This window comes from Falco rusticolus, chromosome 8 (assembly GCF_015220075.1).
Source record: "Falco rusticolus isolate bFalRus1 chromosome 8, bFalRus1.pri, whole genome shotgun sequence".
Classification (NCBI taxonomy): Eukaryota; Metazoa; Chordata; class Aves; order Falconiformes; family Falconidae; genus Falco; species Falco rusticolus.
Window position 1 is genome coordinate 10,118,990 of NC_051194.1, and position 27,417 is coordinate 10,146,406.

At 53.5% G+C, this 27,417-nt stretch overlaps 2 protein-coding genes across 6 annotated transcripts in view; both read right to left on the reverse strand.

Moving 5' to 3' along the window:
- Positions 1–3: 3 nt before the first annotated feature.
- HK3 (hexokinase 3) lies at positions 4–5,213 on the reverse strand. Of its 5 annotated transcripts, none has more exons than XM_037398484.1 (17): positions 4,983–5,050; positions 4,743–4,905; positions 4,268–4,416; positions 3,989–4,108; positions 3,776–3,871; positions 3,592–3,691; positions 3,323–3,506; positions 2,997–3,152; positions 2,647–2,880; positions 2,257–2,561; positions 2,040–2,179; positions 1,773–1,892; positions 1,590–1,685; positions 1,049–1,466; positions 817–972; positions 411–644; positions 4–290 (listed from the first exon to the last, which is right to left on the reverse strand). In XM_037398484.1, the coding sequence occupies exons 2-17, from the start codon at positions 4,864–4,866 to the stop codon at positions 4–6; spliced, it is 2,919 nt and encodes a 972-aa protein (XP_037254381.1). In that variant the 5' UTR covers positions 4,867–4,905; positions 4,983–5,050. The 5 variants fall into 5 exon arrangements, with proteins under 5 accessions (XP_037254381.1, XP_037254382.1, XP_037254380.1 ...); XM_037398486.1 differs by lacking the exon at positions 4–290 and having other exon boundaries at positions 325–644; positions 1,049–1,232; positions 1,367–1,466; XM_037398485.1 differs by having other exon boundaries at positions 4–644; positions 4,983–5,213.
- A 1,110-nt stretch (positions 5,214–6,323) lies between these two features.
- Positions 6,324–27,417, reverse strand: part of UIMC1 (ubiquitin interaction motif containing 1) — a 38,255-nt gene continuing 17,161 nt past the window's right edge. The window contains 14 exon segments of the mRNA XM_037396343.1: positions 6,324–6,827; positions 7,269–7,332; positions 9,082–9,202; positions 10,741–10,819; positions 16,345–16,513; positions 19,785–19,864; positions 20,779–20,868; positions 23,394–23,458; positions 26,970–27,045; positions 27,048–27,135; positions 27,137–27,226; positions 27,228–27,268; positions 27,271–27,363; positions 27,366–27,417. Coding sequence (XP_037252240.1) covers positions 6,571–6,827; positions 7,269–7,332; positions 9,082–9,202; positions 10,741–10,819; positions 16,345–16,513; positions 19,785–19,864; positions 20,779–20,868; positions 23,394–23,458; positions 26,970–27,045; positions 27,048–27,135; positions 27,137–27,226; positions 27,228–27,268; positions 27,271–27,363; positions 27,366–27,417 — 1,365 coding nt within the window. The 3' untranslated portion in view covers positions 6,324–6,570.

Genomic DNA, 27,417 nt, shown 5'->3' on the forward strand with positions numbered 1-27,417 from the left:
GGTCTACCGGACGTGAATGTAAATAAATTCGATATATATTGCTACGTGGGGCTGTGCCCGGCCGTGCGCTGCCCCCCCACCGTGCCCCCCCCCCCAGCAGGACTCGAGAGGTGCAGAGCAAAGTGCTTTATTGGGGTGGCAGCAGGGGCTGTCCCCAGGGCTCGGCCCCACGGCAGGCCACAGCCGCCACGAGCGCGGCCCCTTTCCCTGAGCCGTCCTCTGACTGCAGGAAGGTGACGGTGCAGTTGGGCGCCAGGTCCCGCAGCATCTGCTGGAGGTGCTGGGAGAAGCTGGGGGGCACAGGAGGGGAGAGCGAGGGCTGGTGCCTCTCACCCCACACACCCTCTGCACCCCCCTCCGGCCCCCTGCCGTAGGACAAGGGTCCCCAGTGGGTGCCTGGCCCCACTCACCACGGGTGCATCTTGTACAAGGTGCCATCCACCCCCACAGTGACAGCCAGCTGGGCCAGGCCCCGGTTCTCCCGCATCTTCTCCACCACGGCAGCCAGGCCAGCAGCACAGAGCTGGGCTGCCCGCAGGGACACTGTCTGGCACACCTCCCGCACCAGCACGCTGTCCTCCAAGCTGGCCTGGAGTTCCAGGTCCTGCAGGATGGCCCGTACCTGCCGCAGGGCCAGCCCATCGCTGCCCCAGACCAGCGGCACTGTTAGCACTGCTGTCCCCAGCCCCATCCCACGGGCTGCGAATGGCATCACCCTGCAGGTGCCCCACTGTTGTAGTGTGGCCCCTCTCCTGGGGGTCTGGCTTCCCACCCCCCACCCCAAGCTCAGGAAACCCACCACAGCCCAGCACTCACATCTCGATGGCAGAGAGGAACTTGGTCTGGAAGATGCCCTTGATCTGGAGCTTGGGGCAGGGCTTGCCACGGAACAGGAGCTGTTTCTCCACCAGTGCCAGCAGGATGTGGCGCACGATCTCGCCCAGGTACATGCCACTGATGAGCTTCTCGAACCTATCGCAGGCAGAGCCTTAGCTGGGCACAACCACGCTGCAGCCAGCCCCAGCCCTGCCCTGCGGCCCTCACCCACCTCTGCTTGCCTGCGTTGATGGTTTTCTCATCCACCAGCCGGTCGAAGTCAGTGAAGATGTCATCCAGGCAGCCGTTGTCCCCAAAGGCCCCCCACTCCATGTTGATGCACATGCGGCCCTGCTCCCCCTCCACTGCGCCCACGTTCTGCATCTCCTCCATGTAACAGGCGTTGGTCCCTGTCCCTGCAGGCCCCGCGCTGGTGTCACGCCCACCGCAAGGCCTGGCGGAGCTGCAGGACACGCCGTGGCCATGCCACGTGGGCTGGGGTGGTGGGTGAGGGGATGGGAGACCCCGTGGGTGCAGAGGTGCTCCTCACCCACGATGAGGCCAATTTCACATTTGGGGTCATCATAGCCACAGGACATCATGGTTCCCACCGTGTCGTTGACCACAGCTACCACCTTCAGCCCTAAGTGCTGCCAAACCAGAGACGGGGACACATGCGGCTTAGTGGCACCCAGCTGGCTCCTGGGGCTGGCACCACCTGGGTGCAGGGTGGCACCCTGGGGAGAGGGGATGGGCCCCCAGCCCTTCCCTACCTGTTTGCGCTGAGCAGCCTCCTGCAGCAGCTGGACCACATCCTGCCCCACGCAGCCCGAGGCGCTGAAACCTTTGGTCCAGCTCAGTAGCACTGCCTGCAAGAGACGCAGGAGCTGGGGCTGGGCGGCTGCCTCACACCCCAGGGCCCTCCCCCTCCTCTGGGGCTGGAGCTGCCCCCTCACCTTATCCAGGCCCAGCTGCTGGCAGGGGAAGGAGAAGGTAAAGCCAAGTGGCAGGACCTGCTCTGTCAGGTTGTGCTTCAGCTGGAAGTCCATGATGCACTCGATGATGTGGTCGAAGAGCTGCGGAGAGCGGCCGTGGTCAGCAGTGCCCAGGCTGGGGTGAAGCCACAGGGGCTCCCCCAGCTGCATCCCAGGCCGGTGGGCCGCGAGGAGGGAGGCAATTCCCACCCCCTTGCCCAACCCTTGGCCGTGGCTGCTCAGCCTCACCACCTCGCCAGTGCCCTGCGTGATGGTAGTTGGGATGACGTAGATCTTGCTGGCCATGTGGATGCCATCCTTCGCCATGCGCACCAGCAGCACTCGGAAATTGGTCCCCCCCAGGTCCAACACCAGGAATTCACCTCGCTCTGCAGGAAGCCAGCACGGGGCATCAGCAGGGCCAGGACCTCCTCGGCACCCCCTTCCCTAAGCCCCTGGCTCTCACCGGTGCCATTGGGTGTGCCGCAGACGTAGGTGGGCAGCATGCGGACAGAGGCATTGGCGTTGCTCTCCCAGCCCAGCCCCAGCTCCATTTCTTGCCTCATCAGTGCCTGGACACGCTGCAGGTCAGCACGGCTGAGCCGCAGCGGGGCCAGTACCTGGTCCACCTCATGGCGCTGGGCTGCCAGGCGCAAAGCCACTGCTGTCACCATGGCTGCCCCCCACCCAGTCCCATCGATTGAGGGCAGAAGAGTGGCCATGCACTCAGGAGCCAGCAGCTCTGTCACACTCTGCAGGATCTCCCCAAATCTGCCAAAGGAAGAAGAAGATGGCAAGGGCTGGGCATGAGGCATCCCACTGGGATACCTTTCGGGAGCCCGTTGGCCCTCCTCACCTGGTGTGGCCCCGGTACAATTCACTGTCCACCCCCACGTTGACCACCAGCCGCTTCAGCTCCTGGCTCTGGCACATGTGGCTGAGGATGGCAGCCAGCCCGGCGGCGCAGAGCGTGGCGGCACGGCTCACCACCGCCTGGCAGATCTGCTGCACCCGGCAGCAATCCCGCTCGCTCGGCCGTAGCCCCAGAGCCTCCAGAGCCCTCCTAGCCTCAGCCATGCCTTCCTCATTGCTGCAAGGGAGAGCAGAGCACCAGCTTATGGGGCCACCAGCTCATGGCTGGGGACACTCACCCATTACCCCCCCCATCCTCCCACCCACAGCAGCTCCTGGTCCCCAGACACTTACTCAATGATCTCTAGGACCTGCTGTATCTTGAGCACACCCTTGGTCCTCAGGACAGCAACGTTGCTCCCAATGAAGAGCGCTTTCTCAGCAGCCAGGGCAGTCAGCACATGCCGGACGATCTCCCCTAGGTACAGGCTACTCACCAGCTTCTCAAATCTGTGTGCAGCCCACAGGGGGGTCAGTTGTCCTCCCCTGGCACCCCTCGACCCTTTGAGAGCACCCAGGAGCATTGCAGGGAGCCATGTGCTCCTGTTGGTGGAGCCTGACACGCTCGGGGATGGACAGGGAGCCCCAGGGACCCTGCCCTCGCTGGGGGGTAAGAGCACCTCTTCTCCCCGGGGTTGGAAGATTCCTCATCCACACACTGGTCATAGGGGGTCAGGATGTCACTTAGGGTGCCATCATCCCCAAAGCAGCCCCACTCGGTGCTGACACACATCTGCCCGCTAGTCTCCTCTGCCATCTCCACCTGCTGTGCCATGGCCATGAAGCAGCTGTTGGTGCCTGTGCCTGCGAGGGGCAACGGGGGTGAGCACCAGCACAGCCTCCCCTGCCAGCACCCCCAGCTCAGGCATGCAGGGTGCCCACCACTCACCCACAACCAAGGCGACCTCACAGGGTTTCCCTGCCATGCTGCAGGTCATCATGGTGCCCACAGTGTCATTCATCAGGGCAACAACGTCCACGTGGTAGAGCTGGCCAGGAGCAAAGCAAGAGCATCGTCAGCCCCTCCACAGGGGCAGCCCCCAGCCAGGCCCCCCCACCCCACAGCCCCCCACCTCCTGCTTGTTGATGGCCGACTGCAGCAACTGCACAATGTCCTTCCCCTCCACATCACTGCAGCTGAAGCCCTTGGACCAGGAGATGAGCTCTGCCTGCAGAGAGCACGTGGCCAAGCCATTGGCCTCCGGCACCAGGCCAGCTCCTCTTCCCCCACCACTGATGTGCTGGTGGCTGCAGCCACAGCCCCAGGATGGGGCTGTCCCCCTCACCTTGTCCAGCCGTGTGTGCCTGCAGCTGAAGGGGAAGACAAAGCCCAAGGGAAGGCGATGCTGCGGGCTGCTGATGCCAGCCAGGAACTGACGCACACATTGTGCAATGAAGTCGAAGAGCTGCAAAGGCATGGCTGGGGGTGACCAGCTGCTCCCCTTATCCAGCACCCAGGCGGTGGGAGGCAGCCTGGAGCCCCAGCACTGACGCGGAGCCCAGACAAGCCTCCATGATGCTGGGCAGCCCAGCACTGGCCACTCTCTGCCATGGCCTCTTCGTACCGCTTCCCCCTTGCCCTGCATGATGTCCCCTGGCATGCTGAAGATCTTGTACATCACTTGGGGGCTCTGGTTCCCGTCGCCCAAGAGGGTCACCCACATGATCCGGACGTGGCTCTGGCACAGCTCCACCACCAGCAAGTCGCCTTTCTCTAGGGGGGAGTGGAGGTGGTGTCAGGCAGAGACCTTCCTTGTGGCAGATTCCCTAAAATCTGCTCCTCGCCCTGTCCCAGGGACAGTCACTCCCCTATGGGGGAGGCTCTTGACAGCTTGAGACCACTGCAGGGGCCAAGAGAACTACCTCCTGGCATCTGCCTCTGCACTGGGGACTGGCAGAGGCAGCGTAAGGGCAGCCCATGGACCCCGTAACTGACCAGAGACGGGTGCACACAACCCCAGCACCCCTAGGGCCACGTCCAGCGAGGTGTGTGGGACTGCAGGTAGCAGAGCAGCCTGTCCCCAGGCTGGGCTGCCTTACCGGTGCCATCGGGTGTGGAGCAGATATAAGTGGGCAGCATCCGCACGTTGGCCTGTGCGTGCGTCTGGCGGCTCAGCCCCTTGTGCATGGCCTGCAGCATGCGGCCCTTCACCACCTGCAGCATCTCCAGCGGGATGGTGAGTGCCAGCAGGGCTCGTTGTACCTGGAGAAGGCTTGTTAGAACAGCTCTGAAGGGCAGGGGATGTCTCTTGCTGGGCATGGGGCAGGGATGGGCCTTACCTGTGTGCAAGGGGGACCATCATTGCGGTGGCCCAGCTGATGGCTCACTGAGGACCTGCGTGGAGGGAGGTGGCACGTCACCCACGGAGCTCTGGCCCGCAAGGAGGGCAGGACGCACACCTGCCCGTGCCAGGTACACAAGCGGGGCTGGGGGGTACGTCCCCGGCTCTGCCTCCCGCCTCCCCTCTGCGCCCCTGCCCCACGGGGCCGCGGGCTCAGCACGGCCCTGGAGGGTCACTGCTGGGGCTGGGGGGCAGCTGTGCCCCACGGCGGGCCGCCCCCGGGGGCTGTGGGAGACAGGGGCTGCCCCTGCCTTGCCCTGCCTGCCCCTCCTGTCCCCTGCAAAGGGCTGGAGGTCGGTGCGCCCCCTGCCCGGGCACGGCGAGGTGCCCCCCGGGGGTCGCGGGGAGGGTGCTCAGCCCCATTCCGGCCCGGCCGGGCCTCCCCATTCGCGGCCGCGCTCGGCCGCCGCCGGGCCGCAGCCCCCTCACCGGCTCAGGGCCGCGCGGCCCCGCTCCTCCGGGCGCAGACCCCGCCGGGGGAGGCCGCCCGGGCTGGGGGCGGCGGGGCCGTGCTCCCGGGAAGCCCCCGCCGTGCCGTGCCGGCCGGGCCGCGGCGGGGGGCGGCGGCGCTGGGGGGCGGCCATGGCGGTGGGGCGACCGTTGCTAACGCCGCTGCCGTCGCGCTGGCAACAGACACGGCGCCCGCCGGCGCCCCGCCCCGCCATTGGCCGCCCCGCCGCGCAGCTGGCCAATGGGCGGCCCCGCAAGCGCCGCCCCGGGGCGCCCTGTGGGAGGGGCCGCGGCCCCCGGCCGGGCAGCACCGCCCCCCGCCCCACGGCGGCCCGAGCCTCATTCGCTGTGCAGCCGGCCGTCCCGTTAACCCAGCAGCGCGGTCAGGAGCCCCCCACGCTCCGCTCCCGGTAAGGGGCTCTGTAGCAGGGCAGGGATGCTCCCGGGAGGCGGGGGAGCGTCCTGCCCTTGAAGTTTCCCCGCCCCGGAGATCGGCCACTCGCGGCCGAGGGAAGGCACCAAGGACAGGGGGACACCGCGGTCGTGGCTCCGCTGGTCTCTGCGTCCGCTGACTGCGGCTGTCCGCCGGCACCAAGGTGCCCTCCGCGGCTCTCAGCTGGGAAAGGCATGGATGTGATGCTGCACAGAGCACTGCAGCCCCCTGCCCGGGGGGCCCGAGCTCACCCCCTGCCCGGGGGGGCCCGAGCTCACCCCCTGCCCAGAGCCCGAGGACCAGCCTCGGGAAGTGTGATTTTGGGCACCCCACACACCGTTCCTCCTCTTCTCCCTCCAGCACCTCCCCTTCCCCAGAGAAAGCCAGCACAGCTCCTCCGTGTTGCTGCAGTTTCATAAAAACATACATAAATATATTTCCATTTCTTTAACAGAGAGCAAAGCTGCACAGGCACCTGTAAAACACACAGTCACTTCTCCACCCAGCACTCCCCGCACAGGTCATATAAAACATAAAAAAGGGGGGTCGGAGAGATAGGCTGTGGGTGAGGCAGGGGTACGGTGCCACGCAGACCCTCACCAGGGTGCAGGGAGCTGCGGGGGGGCCTGCTGCACCGCTGGCCTCAGAACTTGTGCTTTCTCCGGCGGCAGCCTTTGGTCTGCTGCTGGCTGCCCAAGTGAAGAGCCGCGTGTGGCTTCTTGTCCACAATGCAGTCCATGGCTTCTGAGAAGGAGACGCTGGGTTTTTCAGGGGAGATGTCGAAAGGTGCGTGCCGAAGGGAGCTGGGGTGGTCTGCCAGCGGCCCCCCGGCTCTGGCTGAGAGCGTGGGAGGGGACTGTTGGTCTCCTAGTCCAGGGAGGGGTCCCCCCGCATCAGCACCTGCAACAAGAGCACGTCAGCCCTGCCTGGCCACCCTCCCGTGCAAGCCATGGCCAAGGGGAGGAGGGTGCTGCTGCGTGCATTTCTCCCCACTTGTCTCCTCCAGCCCTCGGATCCGTGGAGGGAAGCGCCAGCATGCAGGCAGGGACAGCAGCACCCTGCCACCCCCCAGGAAGCTGGGCATCTCTTGGTCAATGGGCTCAGCGCACACCCCTACCCCCAGCGAGGGCTCTGAGCACTGACACAGCTCCCACAGGCAGAGGCAGGGATGTGTGCAGCCAGCTAAAACCACAGCCTCCTGCTCTGCTCGGGAGGAACCGAACCCTTCAAGGGGAATTTGCTGTCCCAGCACAGCCCAGGCTGAGCCAGGACCAAAAGGGGAGAGAGGTGGGAAAGGGCAGCCCTGACCCATCCAGGCAGGCACAGAAAGCAGCTTCCCACCTGCAGACTTGCTCTCCGAGAGCTCCAGCATTCTGAGGAGTCCCTTCTCCTGCCTTCCGACATCCTGCCAAGGAGAGGAGAACCGCCGTCACAGTGCTGCCAGAAGGGAACCCTGTAGCCAGGGTGGCCCCGTTCCCCCAGCCCATGGGGCCAGGCTGGGCACAAGAGGGAACTGCCAACAGCAAAGGCACTGCCCCAGGCCCAGCCCAACCAGTGTCCAAGCAGAGGCAGCCGAGAGCAGTTAGTAGAGCACAGCCCGGTACAGCGGGAGGCCAGGAAGCCACCCCCCCTAGCCCAGCCGGTGAGTACGGGGGCTGTAACAGAGAAACGTGGGCACCAGGTGCTCTGCCACAGCTTGGGCACATTCCCCAGCACCGTGCCTCTGAGGGCTGGCTCCATCTCGTTCTGTCCGAGGGGACAGGGGCTTCATGCTGGAGGGAAGGGCTGTCCTCCAGGACACAGCCAGAGGAGGAACACAATCTGTGCCTCCTCTCAATCCCTGGAAAGGTGCAGCTGCGCTGGTCGCACAGGCTAAGGGAAGACCACTTGGCCTGCCTGCTTTGAGCCTTGCTGGCCCAGCAAAGTCCCTATCCCGGCTGCTCCCTGCCCCCAGAACTGTTCTGGAAGGCATTGGCATCCCAGCTGTGAAGTTGGAGCTGCAAAGCACCCCCAAAATGGGCCACAGCAGGAACCTGCAAGCCCAACAGTGCCACCAGGAAGCTTTGCAATGATCCAGCCCACAGCCAGGCATGATCTGCTCCCCCAGTGAGCTGTCACCCCGGCACAAGGCAGCGCCAGAGCAAACACAGAGGGGCCCCAAAGGGCTGCCTGGCTCCAGTACCTTTCTCCCAATGCCCTGTCCCCACGCCTGCATGCAGGACCCCACATACCAGCTGGCTGTGGGGCACAGGGACAGAGTCAAACAGCCCCCACAGAGCTGGTCACATGCAGGAGCAGCCCGTGCCCTGCAGTACGCTGAACCACACAGCACTTGGCTGTATCCCAGCCAAAATCATCAACCAGAAATCTCATCATTTGCATCTGAATCCCCAAAGGGCTGAGGCCTGTGATGGATTTAAGGGATTATAGGAAACCAAGACATCATGTTGCATCTTCATGCTGAGAATCACATTTCTGAGCGCAGGCAAAGCTGCGGCACTAGAGCTTTGCCTGTAGGAATCAGCGGGAAGGCCTGGAAGGACCCTCTCTGCACTCCCCCAGTACCGCCACCAGCAGGAAAAAGCACGGTGGGGGTCAACACCTGGCAAGTGACTGAGCCAGCTGCCACCCACACTCCTGCCTCCCACCTCCTCTAGCAAGGCCGGCTCCCCACACCCGGCACACCTCCACCACACTTGCTCCCCCACATTTCTCCCCAGATACTGCAGTTTGCTCCCAGCACCGAGTGGTTCCCCCTGCTCCGGCTCTGAAGCCTTCCCCGTGGGAAAAGGCTTGTGGACAGAGTCAGATATGCTTGTCAACCTGACACTGCCCTCCACTCCATCTATATTCAGCCAAGGAAGCCTGCAGGACTGAGGCGCGCTGTCTGGCAGTGGGACAGCCCTGGCTGCCTGCCTGCTGGAGAGGTTACTGGCAGCAATGCTGGATTAGCTCACCCCTGGGACCAGTCCATACTCTCGCAGAGCGTCGTGGGAAGGAGGGCAATGAGTTCTCTGGCCATGGCAGCCCACAGGGACAGGCAATCCTACACCAGGTTAGCTCATCCCATCAACCAGGGAAACAGCTCCTGCTGCCAACCCAGCCCCAAACCCAGCGCAAAGCAAAGGAGATGGTCTGCAAGGTCACCCCTCACCTTGGTGCTTCGCAGCCTCCTGGTTCCCTGAGCTTGCCTAGCAGCCTGAAGGCAGCTGTCCACATGCCTCTGATACTGCAGCAGTGGCACCAGTGACTTACAGAGGTAGCACTTCTCACACCTGCCAGGCAGCAAAGGACAGAGCACCGCATTAGGATTCGCCCTGCACTGGGCTCCCAGCCACCAGCAGTGACTTTCCTTCTCCAGGCCACACCACGGAGAAGACATGTCACCAGATCAGGTCTCACCCAGTGGGGTCAGGCCAGCACCAATCGCAAAGACTGAGTGATTATCAGTTTTCCCTGCCTGTTCCTCTGTATCCTGCTGCTGCAGCAGCAGGACGGTAATCAAATCTGCTCATCTAACTAACTATCTCAACCACCACTGATTTCTCCCCAGACATAAAGCACCCTGTCAAAATTCACAGAAATGAAGTGCGAGGGCTTTGCAAAGGGGAGTTAAATTCTGCCTGAAAAGCAAACCAAGTGTGTTAAATCAGAGAGACATTTTACCAGGGCTGGATGAACTTGTCTGACTAGTAAATCAAGTCTTTCTCTGCACTGTCTCCATTTTACATCATGCCATGTTGGGAGAGGAATGCAGAGCAGAGCTCCTGCTGGGGGGCTGGCACAGCATGTTCCTCAAAACCCTTCATTTGTGTAGAAGACGCCCAGGCTCATGCAGGACGACTGAGTATGCTTGGGAAGAAAATCATCGTGGGTGAAAGGAGATGAAGGTCAGGTGTGGATTTACACAGCTACACTCACTTCCATACCAGCTCTCGGTGGGGACTGAACCATGCAGAAGAGGGCACGGATTCTTGAGGATGGGAGTATCCACCCAGGAAGCTGCTCAGGACTCACCATCTCCAAGAAGAGATGAGGCCCCAGGGACCAGCCCCAGCAGCATTGTGTTCAGTTTGATAAGCAGTACTCCCCTAGTAAAACTCACCCCAGGCTCTAAAATGCGTACGGAGAGCCCCCATCGAGCAAAACTATGCAGTACTTTTCCCCTATTTTCTTTCCAGTCAGTGCTGATTACCCAGATAATGTGTCTAAACAGAAGCTGTCCTCTCTATAATTAGCCTAATTCCATTAGTGATGTTGCCATCCACTGTTTGTAACAGCAAAATTGCTTCCATAGCAGGGATTTTACTGTCAGATCCACTCTTATGATGCTTTGTGTGGGTGGCAGGAGGAGGGGCTGCATGGGAAGAGATTAAACAAAGCCACTGCTATTCTGAAAGTCTAATTTAATTAAGAATATCACTACAGGTGCCATGTTGACAGCCTCCCTGTCCTAGCCTCTTCTTTTCCCAGGGTTACCAAGCTCAAATCTCCCATTAGAAGCTGGCTGAGTTAGCACCATTTTAGCTACAGCTCCCCCCACAGCGGCCAGAGACCACGCATCCCTGACCCACCATAGATTGGGCTGAAAGGAAATCAGTGCAAAAATAAACGATCTGAGAACAGCAAATTCCTCTTGCTTCAGTTTAAATATAGCCAGCACTGCAACAAGAGGCACTGAGGGAAGGCAATTTCTTAGGGAAATATTGCTATAAGGCCAACAGCCAGCATTTATACAGGAACAAAGACATCCACAGGCAAGCTAGAACGGAAGCACAGAAACAATCTCGGAGAAGCAAGCATACCTACTTACTTGTCAGTATCTAAGGACGTTGGGCCGCTTTCACCCCTGGCAGCTCTACTTCTTGCCTCCCTCTGATGCTGGGTGAGCACTAGAGGAAAACCAGAAAGGGTTACCTGTCATCCACCCAAAAACCATACCTAAACCGTATCCAAATGCAACAAGTTTCAATCGCTTCCACTCAAGGCTGCAGCAGAAGCGATGGCAGAGGCAAAGAAATACTAGACTGGGACGAGCAAGGTCTTCCTCCATGCAGAAGAGGTTTTTTCTTTTTTCTGGGGAGATACTGAAGAAGTTACCTTCCCCAGGCTCAGAGCCAGCTAGCCATTTCACACTGTAACTTGTCTTCTGCCAGAAACAGCTGGATCAACAGTATGCACTTTACAGTAATTTTAAAGCTGATGCACAGCAGCACAATAGCCTGGGAGAAGAGTTAACGCAGCTGCTCCAGCAGCACAGCATCGCTCCCCGCCAAACTAAGCACCCGTGCCTACTGCAGGGGAGGGAGCATGGCAACTGTGAGCTCGGGGGGGGAAGGAGAGCTCAGGCGGGGGCTGTGCGGAGGCACCAGCCCTTCTGCAGATGTGGCAGGAAGAGCGAGCCTCGCCAGGGAGGGATACAGCTCACGCTGGAAAGGGCAGGTTACAACAATCAGCCTACACTCATTGCTTTTCCCACCGTCCACGTGAACCAGGGACGATCTGTACTATTATCTGCATACAGCTCTGCGAGGCCTCGGGATGAAGATCTCTACCAGGGCTAAGCATCGGCGGTGCTGCTCTCCAGCGACGGCAGGGAAGAGCCAGCTCCAACACACGTGGGTAGCTAGTGAGATCCTGTCTGACCAGCATGCTGATGACAGGTCCAACAATTTCTGTTCCTTCAGCACACCCAAGCAGCCTTTCCAAACCTGCTCTCCAGGCATCTGCAGGGAACACGTTGGAGCGTTGTCTCTTTCAGTCAAATTCCTCTCAGCCTATTCCTGTTGACATGCCACCAGCAAAGATCCTTAGGGAACATATCAGATAGCTTCACTTGCTTCACCAGGGATGTTCAAGACTCCAGCTCCAAAACAGATGTTGCAGTAAACACTCCTGGGCAAGCTGGCTAAAGGGACAACGCATGGAGCGATTTTACAGCCTGGTAACATCGCTTCCCATACACTCATTAGGAGAAAGGTCTGAATCCAAGGTATAGGTATGACAAACCTGTTATTGTTGGCCTATCTTGTGATAAAGGGACAGACAAAATTTTGTGTGGAACAAAGAGAATCCTTCAGAATTTTAGCAAAACCCATTTCCAGAGTGTTAGACACCCCGGTATCTATCCACGATGCCGATACAACACAGCCTTTCCCTTAGTAGCAAACACTGATCTGCAGCCACAACCAGCAAATGCACTGTGAGATGCTCAGGAGCTGTTGGGGCTGACATCCATGCTGAAGAAACAAGCTTGAGCATTTCCTAGGACGTGGGTATTGTCTCGTAGGCGATGACTGGTACCAACAGCTCATTTCTCACAGGCACTGAAGCGGATGTCTCTCTTTAACTTAGCCTGGCCCAGATTCGAAGTGGCAGCCTGACTAGGAGGACTGATAACCATGGCCACCCCCCAGGCCATCCAGCCTCCCAACAACCCAACCAACACATGCATTTGACATGGTGGTGAAAGCTGCTCTCCAAATCAGCGTGCACTTGTTAATATTCCTTTAACACTGTCTCGGGAGCCTTGTGCACCAGCTTAGGTGTTAATCAGTTCTATTTTCTTCCAAAAGCAGTGAACACATCTGGCATAATGGGCCCATTAGAGATGTCTGGGACCAGCTCTGCAGCTGCCCGGGGGAAGACCCTCAGCTGTGCTGCTGGAAGCAGAGGCACAGGAGAGAGAACAGGGCCAGCTGGTGAGGCACACCCTGCCAAAACACACCGGCTGCCCACAGGAAGGGGGTTCAGAACATGGGAAAAGACTTGCCATAGGGAAAATCCCCACCACAGAGCAGTGCTGACCCGCTGTGCGACAGGAGCCTCGTAACTCTCCCAGATGCAGTGCGCTTCACTGGGTCACACTCTGTAGCCCAAGAACAACCTTTTCCGTAGCTCAGCATTTCTTCTGGTTGACAAGTCATCCTTAGCCTGCTTGGCTCCGGCTCGCACCCTGGGGAAGAGGAGCAAACCCTCCCCAGCACACCCCTACTGTCAGCAGGCCCACCCCAGGCACCTCCTGGGGCTGCCAGGTCGGGTCAGGGTGCAGAGCTCCGAGGCCATAGTCACCAAGCTCCTTGCCTTGCTGCATGACCCACCTGTGGTTTGACCCACCAGCTTCCTCCCCATTCTCAGTACCAGCCGTACCACTTTTTGTGCAGGATGCTACTAGCAGCAGGCTTGCCAGCACCTTGTCCTTTCTCAGAAGTGATGAAACTTTCCCCTGCACCCATTCTGCTACTCTTTCTGCTGTATCAGTGCCACTTCTGCTGATGTCACAAGCTTTTTAACAGCACCGTTGCTGCTGCTGAAGACTGACAGCTGCATCAGGTTGCATTTGAGGCTTTGGGAGGAAGGGATATACGAAATCCTCATTTTCCTGGGCTCACTTGGGAACTGAGAGGCTGGGAGCATGTGGATGGAGGCCAAGAGGAACAGAGTATGTCACAAAGCTCCAGACTATTTTCTGTACTCAGCAGCGGCCAAGACTCGCTTCCAAGCTGAGACCAGTTGATTCCTGCATTGGCAGCAGCAGGCGGCGATGGATGCAGTGACTCTAGCAGAACACCCCTCTCACACAAGTGAGCCCTTCAGCCGAGTGCATGAAGGAAGAGGGAGCTGGCACAGCACTTCCATAGCTCCACTTGTTCACTTGGAACTAACACCAGTCACTGAGCTGGAAACTCAGGACCTGAACCTTCCCCAGCCTGGTACAGTAGCTAACGCAACAGCAGGCTCTTCGTTTTTATTTACTCAGACCACAGGAAAATGGAAATTTTCATGATCAGATTTTCATACTGCCCAGGTATGTGGTGGTCTGGGCATCCAGCCAGGGCAACCATGTACACACAGGGGAAGCAACCATAACTCCTCTTACCCAGGCTAACTCATTTGAAAACCTGTCCTTAAATACCAGCCAGACTGAGTTGGCCTCCTGATATATAACACTGAAAGACTTTGGTGCATGATTAGAAGAGGAAAGAAGTACCACCACCAAGAACCCCTCCTTTTGTAATTTTAAAATGAAAAACACTGACAGCTATAGTCTGCAGGACTGCATAATCTGCAATTCTAGAGACATCAGGAGCAAATCCAATTAATAAGTCCAAAGACAGACCAGGAACCCCTGACCTAGTGCACCGAAGGAAAACAGAAGCCGTCTTAACAGATCAGGGCATGGGTTAGAGGGCAGAACTTTGATTTTTCTCTCACACAAGGCTGTTGCTATGCTCTCGAGGAAGCCAGCAGCCAGCCAAGAGCACACAGTGCTGCAGCAGTAGAGAACAGCTTCTGGACTCACACAGGAGTTGACATTTGCTTCAGAAGACAATTCTCCCACCTCTTTTTTCTCCCCATGCATTAGCTTTACCTACAAATTTTGTGCTAGTGATGAATGCCAAGGTAACAGCCCTGGAAACAGAGTCCTTTTGTACCTGCACAGCTGTGCCAGGCTACTGTCTGGCCTCTGCTCAGAGCTAAACATCACCCCTGCCTATTCAACCCAAATCCCACCGACCAACCCATCAGGTGAATCCTCTCCGGGTGGCTGTTGACATTCTACAGCTGCTGGGAATTGGAGCACGGTGCCCCGCAAGCCGGAGCCCCAGCAGGCAGGCAGGATTCTGCCCCGCATTACGTGCTTCTCTAAGTCCAGGAAACCTGTGATCCTGCAAAGGGTCTTGATACAAACAACACAGGCATCACAGACTGTTATGGCCAGTAAAGTCTGGTCTCTACAGGGAAAACACTAGAATGACTGGCAATAGCAACCCCAAATTACCATGATATTGTCCCAAAACCATCGCTCTGCTTAGAGCCATTATTGTAGACCAAAATCCCTTTTATTCCAGGCTAGTATTCTTATGGGGGGGGATTGTTCTGAACAAGCCCGAACAGCAGAGTAGCAATTCCAAAATAACTACTCTTACAAAGATCCCCAAGGAGACCAGTCTGGAAGCAGAGTGGAGAGGCCAGCCTTGAACTCTGTCCTGCTGAAAGCCAACACCAAAGGAAAGAACAAATTCCCTCACACTGCCAAAGAATTCAAAGCCTTTTCCTGATCACAGTCAGGATTCCCCAGGATCAATGGATATACTCACAGTCCAGCCACACCAGGGACCTGATTACCACAGGGCCAAATACATTCCTGCTGAAAGGCACACTAAAAATTCTGCTCCATTTTGTAGGGTGGGTAAGACCTTTATCAGTGTGGAGGATGGGAAAGGAACTGATAATTTGCAATTTGCCTGAGCTGAACACTTTGCATTAGTAGCTGGTTTGTGCCTGCAGAGAGAACTCCCCACCAAAATTAAGCACCAAGAAGTATCAGCACCTACTCTGGCTCCTGTTAGGTTGACAGGACCCATGTCATACTCCGAAAGATTTAGTATAGCAGGGGATCTTGTATTCTAAAACTACACCAACTCTGCACTGTTACATGGTGAAACTTCCTCCTGCTGAGGAATGCAGAAGTTGCAGTTCTTTTACTACCTCCGATTTGCTCAAATTGCTTAAACATCATAGATTTAGGTTGCGTTTAATAACCCAGTATGTAACTGAAAATTATATATTCACAACCTGAAAAGTTAATCTTATTACAAGCTACTACTTTGATATTACCTGACATTGTGCTAACACAGACTTTACATTTCAAACAGCAGCTAAAACATAACTTATTGAATATGTTGATAACCAACCCGTGTATTTGTTCACTTAAGCTCTACAAAGGTTGGCTATGGAAAACTGATACAGAGAAGACTGCAAAGAGGATTAATACGGGCATTCTGACCATGCTTCTGTGCCTCACTCTTCACAGGAAGGAGAAAAATCCAAGCTCCCAGATTGATAGCTATAACTCTGCAATTTTGGAGGAACAAGAGGGAATTTTTTCTGCAATCTCTCGCAGCTGAACGAGCCATTTTTACACATACAAACGTCAGACTCATTGCAGAGCACAGGTCATGCTTGGAGTGCTACAGAACATTCTCTCTTCTTGAGAGCCCTGAAGGATGCTCACCTGCATGGCTCAAGAGCCTGCCATTTTCTACCACTGGCAGATTCTCTGCAGCTCCTCCACAAAACACACAATAGACATGTCTTATGAGTACTGCTTGAAGCATCCAGGGCTAGATCCTGGGGCAAAAGTTAGCTTATATACTTTCCAAAGAACTAATAACGTGATGAATTATGAAGTCAGAAAGATGTCTGTGCAGGAGATTCTGGAAACACAGGAGCCTCCAATAACACTCTCCTGGCCAGCTTGGAGATGGAACAAGGCAGAGTGAATAAACCTCCATACACACCACTCTATGCATCAAGTATCCAAAGAACGACAAGACTGCAGCACCTGGCCACAAGTAACAGGAAAGGGAGATGAGCACAAAGAGCAAGAACACAGAAACAGTGCTTGGCAGACCTGGTCTGTCCTCACCAGCCTCCTCTCCCCCAATGCCGTTGCAGTACATGGCATGCAGCTCGATCTCAGTAGCTGGAAAACCCTGGTCACATAGCGGGCAGGACACATGGTCAGCAGCTGTAGGACTGCACTCAGACACAGCCCTGCCAACATCACCATCTCCACCAGCCTAGGAAGAAGAAGAAGAAAAAATTAGCCAGACACTTAATTGTGTCATTTCTCTTTTTTTTGCTAGGTGCAGAGCTCCATGCTGTCTGGTAGCTACTCACCCTCCCACAGACTCAGTTTTTCTTGGAAAGTTTCATTCTCCCTTCATCACATACTGGTCAGAAATAACACCACTGGCTGAGTAAACTGTGCAGCACTAATAACTAATTCTTCTTCCAAAGGCAACATGTCCTTCTGAATCATGGTGAAACCTCCCTGCACAGCCGTGCACACCGTTTAAGGCAAACATCACTTGTACTACCGCAGAAAAATGGCAAAGCTTCCATTAATCAGGAAAGCTCAGAAGCGGAACTGATGGAAAATTCATGGGGCAAAGCAAGAGTTCAACACCTGACTTGTGCTCATCAGTTTCTGGACATGATCCACGCTACACAGGCAGCACTGTCTGGGAACACAGCTTCCCCCAGGATGAAAGGAGGCTGCTGTGCTCTTAGGGAGTCCGGAGAGATCACCGAGAGGCTCCTCCTCTCTAGAGGAGGTGACTGGAGCAGTCATCAGAGGGGACACAGATCAAGGAGAGAGGCAACACCTTTAAAAATCCATGTCACACAAAATTACTAGCAGTGGCTTTTCACCAGGGCAAAAAGTCAAGAGCCCATGTTCGTTCTCCAGGTGCCATTACCACTTAGCAATACCCTTTTTGCATTAGTTACACAGCTGCAAAGGTGCTCCGCTACCCACCCGCAGAGACACAGCCTGCTCCCTATGCTACTGATGCTCTCAAGACACAGCAGACTGCTGCCATCTCACTCGTAACTAGAACTCTGCCTAGCCAGGCTTGCTACAAGATTTCTCCACATTTAAGAACCTTTCCTTCCTCGAAATGATAAAAAAAAAGTTCTTTAAATATTAACCACTTAGAAGAAACTTGTAAGAAAATAATACAGGAGAGAGTTTTATGTTCTTAAGGCTAAGGAGTGACACATATACATTATACAGCAAAACTGCCATCTGCTTCCCTCCAATGGTATTATTTCAGGGAAGCAGTAATTGGGGTCAGCCAAGACATTCAGTGCCACTGGAGCACTTTGTCGTATTACTTGGTTTATTACGTGCTTTTCCAAATGACGGTCGGATCCTGACTTTTATGTCCTAAAGAGGGGGGTGCTTTGTTGACTCAGAGGAGCTATGCAAAAAATTGCAGGACTGGACCTTACATCAAGAATCCAACTCACAAAACGCATTTCTCACAGACACTGGCTCGAAGGCTACAGCACTGAGCCCCAGGAACACTTCTCATTTCCAAGGAGGCTCTCCGCCCTGGATTTTTGTGGAGGAGTTGCCACAAGAGTTCCTCCAGCTGAACACAGGCTGCTGAAGTACATCACTTACAGCATTAGCACTTGTACCTCGCTCTCACATCTCAGTGCCACTACATCTTGTGAAATCCTCACTGTGGGGCGTCACACAGAGGAGCCATTAAAAAACAAGATGTGTCAAATATGAATGGTCAGATGAAACCTGCGTTATCCTAGTCAAACACACAGGAAAATGGGAAAAGCAGCCAGCACTGCTCCTTCTAGCTGCCATTTTTGAAGCAATCTTAGGAGATCACCAATTCTGCACACCCTGTTTGCCTACATTCAGCAGTAAACTACTAATTTTAAATGGAAATGCAACATTCTGTAACAAAAGACACCACGGTCCCAAAACTGCTTGTACGAAATCTTGCTGTAACAGCCTGGAAAACCTCAACTGCGGAAGCAACCAATCACCCCTGTCAGAGGCAGAGACTGTTGCCTCTCCTCTTTAGCAGAGGAAATTGTCTACAAGACATAGTACTTGCAGCCAACAGCCAGCCAGAGCATGCTAGAGGCTGAGCTCAACAACAAGACTCCTGTGTCCTGGCTCTACATCTGCCAGGAAGAAGTCAGTCCCAGCGGTCTACACTAGCTTTATGCTAACTGCTGATGCACATGGTAGCTGTTCCTGCTGTCTTGGAGGGCTGCAGGCTCCGCAGTGGTACCTGCTGCCAACGATAATGTTGTCAAACAATCCCTAGGAAGCCCCACCTCACCACTCCTGAACATTGTGCTGATCACCTTGTCCCGTCTAGGCAGAGGTGTGAGACCTGGGGCACCCTCTGCAAAGCACAAGGGACAGGGCAGCGTCCTGGCCGCAGCAAAATGGGTCATGAACGTGCTTCAGTGGCCTGCAGCTACCCAGCTCAGCACAGGACCACCGCCTCTCCCTGCTGCAGTCTCTAATTGACTGAGCAGTGCTTTGAGATACTGCAGAATGAAAGGCACACAACAGCAGAAGCTGGGTTTATTAAGAGGCCTGTGACAATGAGACATCGGAGCTGCAGACGCACTGTACAAGCTGCGACTCCCAGAATGAGCTTCCCAAATGAATCCTCTTGTCAAGAGCTGTACGATTCTGTATTCATGTACCCTGCCAGAGGAGCACTTGGCAACCCTTTGATATCACTCTCTAAATTAATAGACAAAGGGGAGTTCTATCAGAAGGCAGGAACTGAAGTCAGATGTTGGTACAGTGACAGCTGCAAAGCAATTGCTGTGCAGGTGTGACAACAGGGGGAAAGGAGCCACACAACAGCGCACATCTGCATCAGGAGGTAAGAGGATGGCCCCACCACTGACTTACTATAGCTATTAACTACTACTGCACTGAAATCAAGGTTCCCAGGCTCAGGTCACTCTGCTTGGACTGCAAACCACCGCCAGCCCTCAACAATTCCATGTCATCTTTAACCCCGCCCAGCCTCTGGGTGAACCTCTCCTCTTAGCCTCTTGGAGATGGTCTGTGGAGAACAAATACCGAAGTTCAAAGGACTGTGGAAAAGCATGTCACAACACGAGTGACTGAGGTTTACTAGGACTCCCCTCACAGCTCCTGGGGCCCCTTCTGCATCACTAAACATGGGCAACCAGCACTGCCGTCCACACTGATGGCATCTCCAGTGCAGCAGTGACGTGTGGGATAAAAGAAAAGCTGGAATTGGTAACAACTCTCACAGCTACAGGACTGAAAGGCTCTAGAAGCAGCTGCACACAGTCCCCAGCCAAAGGGACTAGCGTTACCGAAGCAGTGGAGAAAAGTGAAGAGGGAACAGTTTGTGAGGATCCCAGCGGGCAAGCAGCCCAAGCTCCCAGCTACCCAAGGGAATAACGCCGCACAGCTCAGCTGAACCACAGTCTAGAAGGCAGGAGAGGAAACAGGACCCTTTCCCCAACTTCAAGCTCTTTTACCTGCATAGGTTCATCCCCGCTGCCCGAGCAGAGCTCTTCTCTCTCCACTTCAATAGCTTCCAGTGGACTCGGCTGGATCTCTGCAGAAAAACACCTCCACGTCAGCACAGGTTTGCAGCCCCCAATCTCCTCACTGTTGAGTGTAAATTGGTCCATTCTAACAGTCTGTCACAGTTCAAAACATTTTTTAGACTTGCCACAATGTTTCAGACAATGTGCAACAACACAGCCGGATGAGGGTTAAAGTCACAGCACAGCAGTGTGAGGACAAAGCCACCGAAGCTTTGTGGCTTCATGGGGAGTGAGACTAGACAAAAGGAAAGTGCCTGGCACACTTGCTGGGATAGAGACAAAGCAAGAATAGAGTGCTCTCTCACTTCCAGACAAACAGAGCTCCTGTTCTGCGGTCTGTCTGCAGATGCACCATCTTTAGACCTCCACATCTTCCCTAGCAACAAAATATGCCTCCAAGCACCACCATGACCTCTCTCTCCACAGCTGCTTGTGAACAGGAGCAGTCTCTTCATCAATTTTTCTCACTTAAAACCCTGGACTGGAAAATCTCAAACGTAGTAGGAGAGACCAAGGAAGAAAAACACATTGATCCCAAACATGTTTAATTAATGCAAGACAAAAGTTATTTCAGCTCTCACACTGTACACGTATCTTGGCACTGAAAAATCTGAAAATTTCTTGATTGCACCTCTTGAAGAGACCACTCCTAACACCTTGTTTTGAGTGACTCCTCCACAGCAATGTACATCCTAGTGTCTCTTCAGCAGAAAGTCCTCAGCAATCTCTGGTCACTGAACTGTCTTAGAGGAAGTGGGTCCAAAAACAGAGAATCAAACTAATTTATCTGGATCATTTCAGCCCTGACAAACACAGCTGGGAAAGAAATCTCGGTTTGTTCAAGTTACTTGAAAATTCTCTTCTTTTCTCTGAATTTTCTAAGTGTGCAACTTTTGGTGCAAAATTCTCAAGCACCTCTTACCTGGGCAAACAGATATCTCTTCATCAGCAGAATTTTCTGTGCCAGTATCTGGGCTCCTTTTACCACCAAGTGGGGTCAACACAGAGATGCGTTCAAAATATAAATATAATATAAATCCTCCAATCCAGTAGGTGTGACAGCCTGTGTCACACCCACCTGTCTCACACAGTTCAGAACAGCAGACTATGCTGTAATTTCCAAATGGTCAATATCTAATAGCCAGAAATGACGAGGATAACAGCCAAATATGGGTCTAAAATGCTGTCCTAACAGAAATTCCAAAGGGAACATTTTTTCTTCTAGAAGCCCTTGACAAAAAGGCCAAAGGGTCCCTGTTTCATGTCAGGGGAGTAAAAATACCTGCTCGCAAGTGTGGGACACTCTTGATTCTTTCTACTCTTAGAAGATTTGGGAGTTGTGCAGGTACCAGCACCGTGCCTCTTTCTGTCTGGGGGAGGAAAACCCTCAAACAGGATAAGACACAGACTTGATTTATCCTGCATTCCCCCCTCCCTCCTCACACTGCTAATTTGCTTCCTTATCGCTCTGCACAGCGTCAGAAGCAGCATGGATGCAACACCAGGCAAGGCTTCCCTGCAGCAAAGTCCTAACAGCATTAGCACGGCTGTTCCTCCAGGCAGCACCGGGTATCACTCCTCCCGTTTTGACCTTCGGATTCCTCCTTTTTTTTTTCCTACCCCCACACTCACAGTGTCTTTCCGAAACAGGCAAGCATTGCTGAGTAAGTCTGGCACCCATGCTGACACACTCAGCGCTTTGCATGGCTTTCTGATTAGTCTGATCAAGTATGCAAGAACCACACTTTAAACATGAATCCCATACTGACAAATAGAAGATTTATAAGCTCAACCACAGGCTTAGAGAGGAGAGAACAGCCACTGCTGATTATGATAAATAACAAAATTGTGATAGGAAAATCACAAGTGGCTTTTCTCTCTAAATAAAGCATCTCAAAGCATTGTTATGAATCCAGGCTGAGCATGTTTTACTCTGTGTCTAACATCAGGGCTCACTTCAAAAGAACTCACAAAAACAACTTGCTATGACATTTATAAAATGGGCTAATCAATTTGAAGTCAAACCACATTTCTTGCTACACCAACTATCTCCTGGTAACAAAGCCTATAATCATTTATTAAAACCCCAATCTACCATGCTCTGCACAAAGTGTAAAACAATCAGGCAGAGTGGCCCGCAGAAAACAAAGCAGCCTATTCTCGCTGCTGCTGCTTCCTAAACTGCTTCACTACCTCCAGACAGCTCCGAGCTGTGTTTTCCTATTAAGTACTGCTGAGGCCAGCCGGTCGGGGTGCCTGAGCCTACCCGAGAGAGGGCTGTGCTGGCAAATTACCAGGAGCCAGATGGCAACACTTAATGTGCACAAAACTGCAAAGACTGCAGCCATTTCTTGCCTTGCTGCAGATGTGCCAGCTGCTCAAGGAGGGGCCGCAGCACCCAGGTGCATCCTGGCCCCAAGGTGGGCAAGCCAGGGGCTCCTGGGCGGCTTGGGGAACATCCCAAACTAACGCCACCAGCTGCACCAAATGAAAGAGGTCCCTCTCTTCATGTTCAGCCCTGGCCTCTTCTGTCTTAAGCAGGCGGGAGGCCAGCACTGCGGAGCGCACACCTCGGTGCCTTCTACGCAAGCACACAGGCTCAGACCTCGGCTGTCACAGACTCATCAGCCTCAGCAGCAACGGTAGCTGCAGGTTCCTTCTGCTCCCCAAGGCAAGCTTTAAGCTTGTTAGAAAGGTGCAAGCAAGAGGGATTTTCGTACTCTGCATATTGATATTAACTGCTCAGGACAAATGCCGTTAGATCAGAGGAAAGTTGGCAGTTTTGTTCCAAAGCAGGTTTAAATTATAAATCCAGCAAATTAAAAACATGGCATTATCTGGCATCTCTTGTAACTTGCTCCTTGAATCCTCTCCCATTTGCCCTTTTTTCTCCCACAGCCTTTGCTGCAGAATGCATCCCACAGGAAGGGGAAGAAAAAAAAGGAAAAGAGGAGTAGGCTTAAATCTGAAGAAAATCATGTTGACTTGTCCCACACCTGTCATCTGCTGAAGTGGCTTTTCTGGAGCACTGCACTCTATCTTTGGCTGATAGGCAGTGCCGTCTGGCTTCCTCCTCCCTTCTTTCCTCTTCAGCAGTAAGGCAAGAACATAAAAATACACACAGAAATCCAGTAAACCCTCCACCATGCTGCCTATGTGCCTTCCCAGACAGACCATGTGACTGCATGGCTGTAACTCACCTTCAGCTCACCACCCCATCTCCACCAGCTTTACTGCACCATGTCACATTAGCTTCAGAGGGCAAGGATCAAGTCCTTGTCTTGTACTAGAAGGCACCTTGCACATTTTATAAAGTAACAAGTGTAACTGATCTCCCCATTTGTGTCCCACCTCTTTCCCTATTTCCAGGGCTAACTTAACAGCAGCTACTACAGCCAGCCTTTCCAGCAAGCCCTGCTGCCAGGTCCTGCAGCAAGCCCCAGCGAGACTGCACCCCAAATACTCCAGGGAGAAAGGAAGAGCCCACATCACTGGAGTGAGCCATGAGTCCCACGGTCTGAAGTCACCCTACTCACCCCTGTGCAATTTGCATGGGCTCCCCATCTTCACGTACATCCTCTGCAGGCAGCACCTGGGATGGCCTGGAAAGGAAAATCTGATATCATATAAAACAACGTACACAGTTAACTAAGATCTGCTGGGTCATCAGATTCTGTCCATGACATTGCACCCAGTCTGCTATGCATATTTTTCTGAAAATGGCTAAGTACCCATCCCGAACTAGTCTGGTTTTTCCCCTCCATCACCCTGGTAAGGTGTTTCAGCAGCTCCTTGCAACAATGCCTGGCAGTACGTTTTGTTACCTTGCTGCCAAGCCATGTTCCTGGACAGTCCATGCCCATTCATTCATGTCATCCTTCTCTATCACCCTCCACACCCTCTGCCTGTTCCCAGCATCTAGCCTGACACACTTGTAAGCAGCAATTGTAGCTCTTCTCCATCTCCATTTGTGCAAAACTAAACAATCCAATGATTTTAGTGTCACCTTACACCTCCTCACACACCCCAGCAGCCTTCACCTACTCCAGTTTAAAATCTATTTGCCTGAGCCAGGATGACCTGATCAACTGTACAGCTGATGTTTGACCATGAGAGGTACTTTTCTGAAATTCTTTATGGGTAAGATCTGTTGCATTTTTCTTGACTGGGAAATCAGCTGTCCCATCAAAGAGAGGGAACAGATTAACCTGTGCAATCTACAGCTGGCAAATCCGTGTGCATTTTATCCCATTTTTCATTTAGCTCTATGACTCCACTTATTCTTTCCTTTAAAATTTGTTCAAAAGCCTTATGCACTGCCAAGGTCAGGCTAACATGCCAGTCATTACCCAGATTCCCTTTCTTCTTCTTCAGTGTACGTTACACTTGCCGTTCTTACTCAGGTGGAATTACAACGGTTTATTGGCAGTCCTTGCTGTCAGGCCTGCGATTTCTCATGCTACTTCTCAAAGAAAGCCAAGGGGTTTTCCTTCCCCTTTCTCAAGTCTATTAAACTCTCAAAGTCTGATTTTCCACCATAGGTTTCAACTTTGATCAGCTCCACTCCTGGATGGCTGATGTACTTCCCCAGCAAGCCCAAAACCAAGCCTCCTGTCAAGATTTCCCTAAAGTGACTCCAACCCCAAATATTCTGTTTTATCTGTGCTGTTCCTTACATCATCACATAAATATCACACCTCCTCCTTTAAATTTCTCTTTTTCCTGAAACTGTGCATATCTTAACACCACCTCTACCCTGGTCAGGAATGCTGGGCCACATTTTCTGTTTTTCCTAGTACATACGTTATAAAGTATGGCACTAATTCAGGTCACCAGACTCTAACTCTCCAGAATTGGGTCTATTCCCTCTGAATCTTTTAAAGACCAAGAGTCCCCTAACCTTATTTGAAAGGCTATGAAGGAATTGATTCTATTAGCACTGAAGTTTGTTAGTGCAGGTTCACAGGCTATGATGATCCTGACAACCAGGATTTGCTCTGTGCAAACACCCCTTGGCTGCAGGCGACAGTTGCAGCCGTTGGCCACTGCCAGGGCAGAACTCTGCCTGCTCCAGGTGAGGGTTTTGGAGCAGGGGTAGAGGCAAGCTCCCTCAAGCACATCATTTGCACCTGCATTTCACTGGTACAATACACAGCACACAAGGCTTTTTCAAGGACAGCTTTGAGTCCCCATGTATGGTTTCTAGCATTGGCACAGCCTAAAATCTGCCACCAGCCCCACTAGCAAAGCAGTCCTGGTGGCACTGGGGGAGCCCCAGGGCAGTACAGGCAACAGGGGTCTCCAAGCGATGCAGCGCATTAGGGACACAACCACTCTGGGCCCTTGCTTTGTCACTGCCAGTAGAATTGTATTTGATGGAAAAAAATGGAGACAAGGCACCAGCAAACATCCAACATATCGATCTTGCAAGTAAATCACTTGCGCTGGCCTCAGCATGCGACTGCACAGAGAGGCAGGAGAAGGGAGCAACCTCTCAAGCCATGTGTGATAAAGCAGATGAAAGGGCATTTAGAAATCATTTTCTCTCAAGTAAATAAAAGACTGGAAAATTTTGGGCTAGGGTTGAAATTCTAAAGTCTGCTCCCCCTCCCACTTCCTTATTTTTTCACCTTAAAAATATCAGAAAGACTACATACATACACATTATAGCTCTTTGAGAGAGCACTTGTGGTCAGGATGAGTACATTGCAAGTTCCCACTCAGCACCACTAAAACCTCCTTTTCTCTGAAGAATTAATTAGGTATTAAACAGATAATAAAAATACCCACAATTTTTCAATACTGATTAAAACTTCACACCCCTTCCCAGCTGCTGTAGCTTTCCAAGGGTTTTAGAGCACACCTCCAGAGACCTGCAGTCACCCCAGTCCTCCAGATGAAGACCTCCCCTTCAACAGAAAAGACAGAGACGAAAAAAAAGCAGTTTGCCTAAGAACCTTTCAGGTCTTTTGTATCTATCCTAAAGAAATGAAAAGGGCACAAGTCGGTTCTTTCCTCTGCAGGTCACCTCTAAGGCTTGTTTAAATCCATATCTGCTAAACCCAAGCCGAAGCACTGTCATGAAAGTCACATTCAGCACAGGCTGCTCTGCTCTTTTTCTGCAACCAGAAAATGCAGACATGACGTTTTCCTAAGTGTTCAATATTACAAGACAGAATATAATATCACAAAACCAGTTAAGTATCTTTCTAACACCAGGGTAAATGATCAAATACACTTGAAAACAGGAACAACAGAGCTGAGGCTTCAGTCATAGAGAAGATAAAGGTATACAATGATCCGGGAGTGAAGTCATTATGAAAAATGAGGGTTGGAAAAGGCTGACACAAACCTAAAATACAGCAGTAATAAAACTTCATCTGACTAGCAATCTGTTTAAACTTAGCAGTGACCAGAAAGCTGCCTTCCGCTCCAACAAGAGAGTCTGACGGAGACAGAGGCTGACACCTAGCGTCTAGCAGACCCAACAAGCAAGCAGAGAGGTGCCAACCACCAGAACAAGGACGACGAGCATTGCCGTGATGACAGATCACCCATGACAGGCAGAAGACGCCTGTGAGCACGCAGAGCCTCTCCCGCCCCAAAACTGCAGGACCACTAGGGAAAGAGCACTTGCAAGGGTGAAGCACGCGCAGACACAGATGAGCATGTAAGTGATAAAAAGGAAAGGCTACACTGCAAGGACAAAAGCCACATGTCGTTTTCGCAAATGGAAACACAGAGCTCTCCACAGTGCCATGGGTTTATAAGCTGGTTGCCAGAGCTGGCGGTGGTCAGCATCAGCTCTGTGCTCGCTACCTTGACACACTGCCAGGCTACACCCTTTCGGAAGGCTAGTCAGCGGAAGTCTTTTTCTCAGTGGTGCATTAATGGACGCTGCCAGGCTGCATGATGGCCCCTATCCGTTTGTGAGCTGGGTATCAGCCTGTATGCTTGCCTCTCCCTTCACTGTACCATGCGGGGCTAGGGGAGGAAGACCCTACATTTTAAGAGGAGCTTTAAACAGCAATGCCTAGTTTGCAGAAGGGACTGAACCCTAAATGGGCAGAAGAGCAGGAATGCCTCAACATCTGCTCAGGGCGAAGCTCTTACATGGCAGTAGCTGGTGGTAGTTCATCATCAGAAGTGGAGTTCTTCTCCTTCTTCGTGCTATGCCCTGGACTCTCTGCTCCCTCCTCTTTGAAGGAAGGAGCCAAGTGATGCTCTCAGACTCCTTCTGCCCATCTGGGTCTCCATCTTCTGTACCATCAGCAACCCCCATTCTCCCTATCATCTTGCTCTCCTTTCCCAAGCTCCTTTTGGCTCAAGGAAGAACTGGGCACAACTGGGTTACCAAACTCCTTCTTATGCCAATAGCTGCCTCTGAGCCTGCTTCAGGCTCTTCTGGTAACCTCCAGCTGACACAAGATGACTTTGGTGTACTGGTTGGGGTCCACCCCTTTGGGGCAGAAGGGGATGCCCCAGTAATAGTGCACTGTGTCTCTGGCTCCTCCTGCTTGTGCTTCTCCTCCGCCGGATTCAGTATGCAAAGCTCAGGGGT